Genomic DNA, 9,303 nt, shown 5'->3' on the forward strand with positions numbered 1-9,303 from the left:
TCGCTACCAGTCAAAAGTTATTTTTTTATGTTTTTATAAGTCTCTTCTGCTCACCAAGCCTGCATTTATTTGATTCAAAGTACAGCAAAGGCACTAATATTGTGAAATATTGTACTATTTAAATATTTATCAAAAGGCATTTATAATGTTACAAAACATTTCTATCTCAGATACATGTTGTTCTTCCGAACTTTCTATTCATCAAAGAAACCTGAAAGTAATTCTACTCAGCTGTTTTCAACATAATAAATAATAAATCATAATATTTCTAATTCAGGGATCATTCATTTCTGATATCGGAGATTTCTGAAGGATCATGTGACTGGATTAATGATGCTAAAAATTTAGCTGTGAAATCACAGGAATAAATTACATTTTAAAATATATTCAAATAAAAAAAACCTGTTATTTAAATAGTAAAAATATTTAATAATTTTTTGCTGTACTTTGGATCAAATAAACGCAGGCTTGGTGAGCAGAAGATACTAGCCAGGTGAATAAGGTAAAATAAATAACTAATAGTTATCTTACTTAGCCAGCTGATTGATTATATTTAGAATTACAAACATTTTTTGTTTTACAAGTTTTCTAAAATGTTAGGTTTAAATATGCAAATGAGGCATTATTTAATTAAATTTGTGCTAATTTGCATACATTTCTAGTGCAAAAATCTAAACACTAGATGAAGTCAGTTTCAAAATTCTTGTTTAATTTTTTGACATATTAGAGTCAAATGTTTTTACAGAAGGGATTTTAGGTATCTCATTTTGTCACTCCATAATTCAGAAAACAATGTATTTTTTTACAGTTTTGGGGGGAATAAAATGTTGTATAAAATCAAGCAAATTATATATGAACAAATCCCTCTATAAGAACCTTCATAATATAGACAGGAATAAAAATGTAAAGTTTGGTGTGTGTAAGTGCTACTGAAGTGGAGATTTATGGCTCAGAGTTGGAGAAAAAAACTCATTTTGAGAAAACGGCCTTTAAAAATATGGATCGTAATTGAAATCTATTGACACAAATAGATGAAGTGCTATAAAAGAAACACTTAACAGTGTCTTTTGGATGTTTTCTTTCCACACTTTATGAAACACCAAAAAGCCCAAAATCTCAAACTTAACAGGTACATGAAAAAAAAAACACTGTTTTTGCCTGCAGTGTCTCTCCCCTTAAAACATCTAAAAATCTCATTGTTCAAAAATATAAAATGCTTCAGTACATGTTAAAAAAATAATCATTTCAATAATACAAATATTTATTGTTTATTTTTCATACTTTCATATTGGAGCTCTTTGTTGTAGCAGTTTTGGCTCATTTGGTCATTATTGGTGACATGGTGTTACTTGTTCAGTTGCTTGTTTGAGTGACATTATTAGTCACACTATACTTAGTTTACCACCGGTTCTGTGGAAATTAAAGGGTAAACTTCACTACTAAGGGCTCGAAAGAGTGGGTTAATTCTGTGTCACGCAGTAATAACAGTAAAGTATAGTATAGAGAAACACTGACCACTAGTGGTTGATAATAATAGTGTAATACCTTGCACTTGCAGATAAGAAAAAGTTGTAACTTGTATTCCGTATTGGCGTGCATATTCTTCTGTCATAACACACTAGGTGGCGCTGTAACACTTCGATTGTCATTCGTGAAGTTTCTGATCTAGCTATACTTTTTAGGAACAGAAAAAAGAAGTAAACCTTTTGCATACATTATAAAATCAATGCGCTTATTCACACTTACTGCATAAAATGGACCGATTAAAACGAATTTCGAAAAATAATATTAAGGGTTATTGGGTCATTTTTAAGTCCAAATGCAATATTCCCTGTAGCAGCAGTGTGCATCATGTCACTGTACAGGTGAGCTTCATATTGTCAATGTAAACATTTTTATTAGACAACAAACACATTTAAGAAATTTTATATAAATAATTATATAACTTTATATAACTTTAATAAAGTTCACATAAAGTTTATTCTACAGAAATGGCTTTTCATATGACAGGTATATGTTGATTTTCTTTTTTTTATTTTTTTTTATTTTTTTTAATAAATAAATAAATACATAAAAATTTTATAGTTCGTTTATCTACATTTAGGACTAGTGAACATGTGTGGTTATGGATTAGTGCGCACAACGTTCAGCGTGCTCCGTGCGTCTCTCCATCCAGCCCCCTCATTTCAGCTCATATGTCAAGTCACTGCTGCTTCTTCTCAAAGCAGTTTCATGCTGAGGACCAGGCACCTGCCTTCATCTGGACTTTACCTCTTCTGGACTTTTTGCAAAACCTCATCCCGTTTTAGTTATTTCACCTGGATGGCAGTGCAAATGGAGATCTGTTTGACGGTTTATCATTTCTAAAGAGGAAAAAAAACAATTTGAACGCACAATCTAAAGTGGCATATGTTTGGAGGGATTTTATCACACACCTTGCAAGATGACTGCGATGGGAATTCGGTGCGTTTTATGGCTCATGGCATCTGCTCTCACTTCAGCCGCTCCGAAATCACAGCAGCGACTTTTGGAGACGACGAATGAACAGAATGACACTTTGCAAGTTGAAAAAGATAATCAAGAAAATATATTAAGTCAGGTAAGAATCTCTCCACCAGCGCTTAACAGTTATAGCTGATCTGTGTAGTTTATAACCTGCAATATTAGTACACTTCAAGATAACTTTCATTAATAACATATAAGTTTCTAATGTAAATTCGAATATGAATAGCCTGTAAAATATGATTTAAAGATATTATTCAAATATAGGCCTTTAAAAGAAGTTTAATTTAATTTCTAGCTATTTGAATGCAGGGTGCGTTTTGGGGGATCTCAAAAGTATGCCGGTTTTACTTTATATATAAAATACAATTGACTAAATGTATATAAAATATAGCTTATAACTGAATAAAATAAATATAAAATATTATGACTCTTGTAAACACAATTTTTAAAGAAAAAAAATCAAAGCATATTAAATATATCCACCTTTTTCTTCGGAAGTAAGCCTGTAGGTGAGACTTCCGGTTCATTATCCGATACAGGGAAATAATGAGAAGAATAACAGCATGCTGTAAACGGCAAAACTTTTTGCACTAAGGCACACCAATTTGCAACATCAATCAGCAAAACCAGCTGTTTTGTACAGCTGAAAATAGCTGGACGTGGATTAAACCGGAAGCCAGACCCATAAAATTTACAAATGGCCGCACCCACTTTTATGTTAAGAAAAAGGTCTCCTGTGGAAGTAACCATAACAACTGTAAGCTGCTGGAGTGATTGAATCGAACAATACACACAAAAAATAAGTGCTGACATTGCGTCATTGCCTATTCATATTACATGCATATCTTAAAATTTTGTTTCAAAATTGTTTTGTTAAAAAAAAAACTTTGATAGTTTGCTAACTGTTTTGCTAACTGATAGGGCTAATTCTATTCAGCAAAACACAGAAAATTATTCATGGTTGTAAAAACAAACAAACCCAAGTCTTTTAAAATGACGTAATAAGCCTAGTGTTTGAATATAAGTTTGTTAATGTTATTAATAGTGCTGTCTAATTAATTAATCGTGATTAATCGTGTCCAAAATTTGTTTATATATATATATATATATATATATATATATATATATATATATATATATATGTGCGTTTGCTGTGTATATTTATTTGTAGGCTTGTATATAAATACACAAATGTATATGTATATATTCAAGAAATATTTACATGTATATGTATTTATATTAGTGCTGTGAAATGATTAATCATGATTAATCACATCCAAAATAAAAGTTTTTGTTTACATATGTCTGTGTTCTGTGTATATATGTATATATAAATACACAAACGTACATGTATATATGTATTCATATTAGTGCTGTGAAACAATTAATCATGATTACTCGCATCCAAAATAAAAGTTTTTGTTTACATATGTGTGTGTACTGTATATTTATGTATATATAAATACACACACACACACACACACACACACAGTCGTGGCCAAAAGTTTTGAGAACGACAAAAATATTAGTAAGTAAGATCTTTGTTTCAGTTGTTTCTGTGATGTACTGAAATATAATTACAAGCACTTCATAAGTTTCAAAGGCTTTTTTTAAATCATAAACATATTTTTCTTAAATATATACATGCATGTATGTGTATTTATATATACATTGTAAGTATACACAGTTCACACACATACATTGTGTAAACAAAAACTTATTTTGGATGTGATTAATCGCGATTAATCGTTTGACAGTACTAATTCATATTTATATATAATTTATTTTATATAAATATAAATATATATTTAGTTAACTTCTTAAATATATATATGCTTGTATGTTGTTACATATGTTATGTAAACACAAACTTTTATTTTGGATGCAATTAATCACGATTAACCGATTTGACAGCACTAGTTATTAATGAAAGTTACTAGAAAATGTACTAGAATAATGTATAAACTTTACAACATTGGTAACTGAAAAACAATGCACATTAAAATACAAATAACAACAGTCAGATGTGTTACAATGCAACAAAGTGCGGTGATTTTGCTGGCTGGAAAATGCATCCGTCCTCTTTCCTTTATAGCTGCTGGGTGATTATGACAAAGTCAAAGCGCTTTCGGAAGGCTCTGACTGTGGCTGTAAATGTGTTGTCAGACCTCTGAGCGCGAGCGCGTGCCAGCGGATTCGGGATGGTCTCGCGACGCCTCAGGATTTCTATACAGTGGAGACCATCACATCAGGACCCCACTGCAAATGTGCATGCATTGCACCTCCGTCGGCTTTGAACCCCTGTGAGGGTGACTTCCGGTTGAAGAAGCTCCAACAGGCTGGGAAAGATAATATCAAGGTGACCAGAACATCCGCATAACATTTCCTACTCCTTAAATAAAACCAGCTCTTGCCATGACGGAATTTACTTCATCGTTACAGCTGTCAACTATACTGGAATTGCTGGAGGGCTCCTTCTATGGCATGGATCTATTAAAATTGCACTCAGTCACCACAAAGCTTCTTGATCGCATGGACACTATAGAAAAAGTAAGCGATTTAGTTTTTGTTAGTGTTCTTATCTTATACAAATGAAAACATATTATTAATGTGTTTTGTTATTGACAGATGGTGTTAAACAACCAGACTGAGGAGGAGTCAAACACAAGGAGCACCTCTCCAAATCCACAGCCGCCCACATCTTCACCTACTACTCTGCCTCCACAACTGCAGGAGAAGAGGACCAGTCTGAAGGAGCAGAATGACGAGGCAGCTGCTTTCCAGCACATTGAGGTGGGAGGTGCTATTTAAAACAAATGTTGCATTACATAAGTATCATGTCTAATACGTAACAATCCAAACATTATGTTAAGCCAGGCAGTAAAATGGCCCACCTGCTGCGAGCGATTATTTATTTACTTAGGATCTCTGTCTCCGAGTCAAAAGTGACCTCATGTTGCGAGTCTTGCGACTTGAAACTCGCACGAATTTATCCCACTGTCACGTCTTACATAAGTTGGCATGAAAAGAGCCAAATGACTTGGACTATCAAAGATCTAAAGCAGATGATCTGTATCAAAATCTGTTAGAGGGATAGTTTACACAAAAAAATTTATTCAGTTATTATTTACTTTTATTGCCATTTTAAACCCATAAGACTTTGGGTGATATTTTTAACACAAATTTCTGTTCTTCATTGAAAGTCCAGGTAATTCAAATGTAGAATATCCAAAAAGGTCATAAATCATCATAAAATAAATCCATATGACTCAAGCAATTTAATCCGAGTCTTGTGAAGAGACATGACCGCTTTATATGATGAACAGATTTAAAGGGATAGTTCACCCAAAAATGAAAATTCTGTCATTAATTATTCACCTCACCCTTCATTCGTTCATCTTTGGAACACAAATGAAGATATTTTTAATGAAATCCAAGAGCTTTCCGACCCTGCATCGACAGCAACACAACTGACACGTTCAAGGCCCAGAAAGATAGTAAGGAAATTGTTAGTATAGTCCATGTGACATCAGTGGTTCAACCTTAATGTGCGCGAAGAAAACAAAAATAATGACTTTATTCAACAATTTCTTATCTTCCGCATCAGTCCTCCACTTGCGTTCACAAGAGTACCACAATGCAAAAATCTCTCAGGTTTCAAGATTAACCAATTATTTTAGGTTTGGAACAACATGAGGGTGAGTAAAAGCTGACAGAATTTTCATTTTTGGGTGAACTATCCTTATTTCTGCAGTATCACAGTGTCCTCTGATCTACTTAACAGAGCAAATATGATGAAAAGTTTGTGGGAGACCTTCTGAAGAGCGGTGGATCAGACCTAAACAAGGCCGTCGCAGCTTTGCAAGAACAAGAGCGCCAAGGGAGGGAGAAGCAACCAAAAATAATTATTAGGGGGATCACATACTATAAATCTGACCCAGTGGATGAGCCAGACACAGAGGAGAGCTGTAAGTATGACTTAGTGATTTCAACAACTATATTCAAAGTTCTCAGAATGAGAAGTTTGACAAATTTGACTACACTTTAAAAAATAAAAGTTCTATGAATGACCTTTAACGTCCATAGAACTTTTCTATCCACCTTTTTCTTCCCATAAGAGTGCATCCAGCTATTTTTAGCTGTACGAAACAGCTTGTTTTGCTGCTTCATATTGGAATTTGGTGTCTTATCATATTTTTTTATCTTAATTATTGTTCAAAATTAAGAGTCAAAAGTTTACGTCCACCTTGCAGAATCTGCAAAATGTTAATTATTTTACCAAAATAAGAAGGATCATACAAAATGCATGTTATTTTTTATTTAGTACTGACCTGAATAAGATACATTACATAAAAGATGTTTACATATAGCCCACAAGAGAAAATAATAGTTCAATTTATAAAAATGACCCCGTTCAAAGTTGAAGTTGACATACACTTGATTCTTAATACAGTATTGTTACCTGAATGATCCACAGCTGTGTTTTTTTGTTTAGTGATAATTTTCATGAGTCCCTTTTTTTGTCCCGAACAGTTAAACTGCTTACTGTTCTTCAGAAAAATCCTTCAGGTCCCAGAAATTCTTTGGTTTTTCAGCATTTTTGTGTATTTGAACCCTTTCCAACATTGACCTTGCGATCCATCTTTTCACAAGCTGTTCTTCGTGTCCCAAAAATTCTTTGGTTTTTCAGCATTTTTGTGTATTTGAACCATTTACAAAAATTACTGATTTTGAGGTCCATTGTTTCACACTAAGGACAACTGAGGGACTCAACTAATATGCAACTATTACAGAAGGTTCTAATTCTCACTGATGCTCCAGAAGGAAACACAATGCATTAAGAGCCAGGGGTGAAAACTTTTTGAATTTGAAGATCAGGGTAAATCTAACTTATTTTGTCTTCTGGGGAATATGTAAGTATCTTTTGTAATTTCTGAAGGGCAGTGCTAAATGAAAAAATATGATATTTAGGCAAAATAAGAAAAATGTACACATCTTTATTCTGTTCAAAAGTTTTCACCCCCGGGCTCTAATGCAGTGTTTTTCGTTCTGGAGCATCAGTGAGCGTTTGAACCTTCTGTAATAGTTGCATATGAGTCCCTCAGTTGTCCTCAGTGTGAAACGATGGATCTCAAAATCATACAGTCATTGCTGGAAAGGGTTCAAATGCACAAAAATTCTGAAAAACCAAAGAATTTGTGAGACCTGAAGAACAGCAGGCAGTTTAAATGTTCAGGACAAACAAGGGACTCAAAACAACTAAACAAAAAACACAGTATTAAAAATCAAGTGTATGTACACTTTTGAACAGGGTCGTTTTTATAAATTCAACTATAATTTTCTTTAAAAAAAAATGCTCTTTACACTAAGGAAGAAAAAATTCTTCTATGGCATTGCTGTGAAGCCCTTTTTTGTTCTTCATTGCAGTAGATGATAATCACAGTGGTGACGGCCCAATTGACCTCTTTGCCGACGAGCAGCTCCTTCATCACAAAGCTCGCCACCTTAGGCCAGTCATCAAGGCGTGGCCTCTCTGGCCAAAACCCAAAAGCGAAGTTTCACAAGTGGGAAATGCACAAAATGGCCTTCAAACTCCATTTACTGGACTGTTGGACTCTGCCTTGCCGCTTAAAACACCTACTAAACCAATATCCTTTCTGACTCAAACCAGTCGTTCCACCACAGACAACATGACAGGAGATGAAAGAACCACACTGACACCTGCTGTGATGGATCATTTGAAGGTCACCAACCCCAAGGAACGCACCAACCCTCAAACCATCATCAAGAAAATGGAGGCAAGCAACGTGGAGCCCTCAAGTCCATCTGTTAGACAAGCTCAAAACATGCTGGTCAGGTCATCCAATCTGGGCCACATAAAAACAAATGAGTCAGTCACAGCAGCTGCTGCTAAAGTGGTGGCTCCAGAGCCAACCCTGAAAGAGATTACCACCAATGGGACTGTCGAAATGAAAACATCTGTATCTTCTGCGACCGAAGGTGGAATTGTTACCAAGGAAAATCTGAAAGAAAATGCTTCACATACTGGTAAACCTTCAATGGAGAGTTTAACTCAAAGTACTTCTAAGAGAATAACACCATTACCCACTCCTCATTTGGACACTTTAACAGTCACTGAAAGCTCATTGGGATCAACTGCTCACACAAGAGCTGCCACCACTACTATTGTGTCATCACCTCATGGTACTGAAAGCAAGATTGACTCAGTTACCCACTTACCCAGGATGACTTCTAAACAGACATTAACCTCAGTGCCGTCGTTGATGAGCACTACAAAAACTACCACAACAACAACAACCACAACCACAAGCAAACCTGGCAAACGTAAATATAGCATAAGCTGGGATGAAGAGGAAGAGGCAGTGGTAGAGGAGGAAAGGGAAGGAGAGAAAGCTGTAAAAACTGTGGTGGTAGAAAGTGTCAGAGAGGAACCTCAAAAGAAGTCAGGTGTGTTATGTTATAATTGTTTATTTATTATTTATTTACTTCAAATGTTCAAATTGATGATGGTGTAAACATCAATTAAAATTGTAACTATTAATATTTTTAAATATTAATTTTAAATACTTAACAAGTACCAAATATAAAAGTAAAAACAAAACAAAAAATTACAACATATAAATAATTAAACCATTTTATAAAAGCAAAACATTTTCCATCATCACGTAAACTGACGATGCTATAAAACACAATTTAAATTTAAATTATTACTATTTTTATATATTATTTAATATTAATAAATACTTGTACCAATTGTGAAAGAAAAAAAAATAATAT

The 9,303-nt window shown here is 34.0% G+C and overlaps 1 protein-coding gene across 1 annotated transcript in view; it reads left to right on the forward strand.

Annotated features, from left to right (window-relative positions):
• The first annotated feature begins 2,217 nt into the window (after window positions 1–2,217).
• Window positions 2,218–9,303, forward strand: part of olfml2ba (olfactomedin-like 2Ba) — an 11,714-nt gene continuing 4,628 nt past the window's right edge. Inside the window, exons 1-6 of the mRNA XM_073816789.1 lie at window positions 2,218–2,599; window positions 4,601–4,864; window positions 4,948–5,055; window positions 5,134–5,298; window positions 6,290–6,473; window positions 7,933–8,973. Coding sequence (XP_073672890.1) covers window positions 2,444–2,599; window positions 4,601–4,864; window positions 4,948–5,055; window positions 5,134–5,298; window positions 6,290–6,473; window positions 7,933–8,973 — 1,918 coding nt within the window. The 5' untranslated portion in view covers window positions 2,218–2,443. The remainder of the gene's footprint in view (window positions 2,600–4,600; window positions 4,865–4,947; window positions 5,056–5,133; window positions 5,299–6,289; window positions 6,474–7,932; window positions 8,974–9,303) is intronic.

The sequence above is a fragment of the Garra rufa genome, chromosome 13 (genome assembly GCF_049309525.1).
Source record: "Garra rufa chromosome 13, GarRuf1.0, whole genome shotgun sequence".
Lineage (NCBI taxonomy): Eukaryota > Metazoa > Chordata > Actinopteri > Cypriniformes > Cyprinidae > Garra > Garra rufa.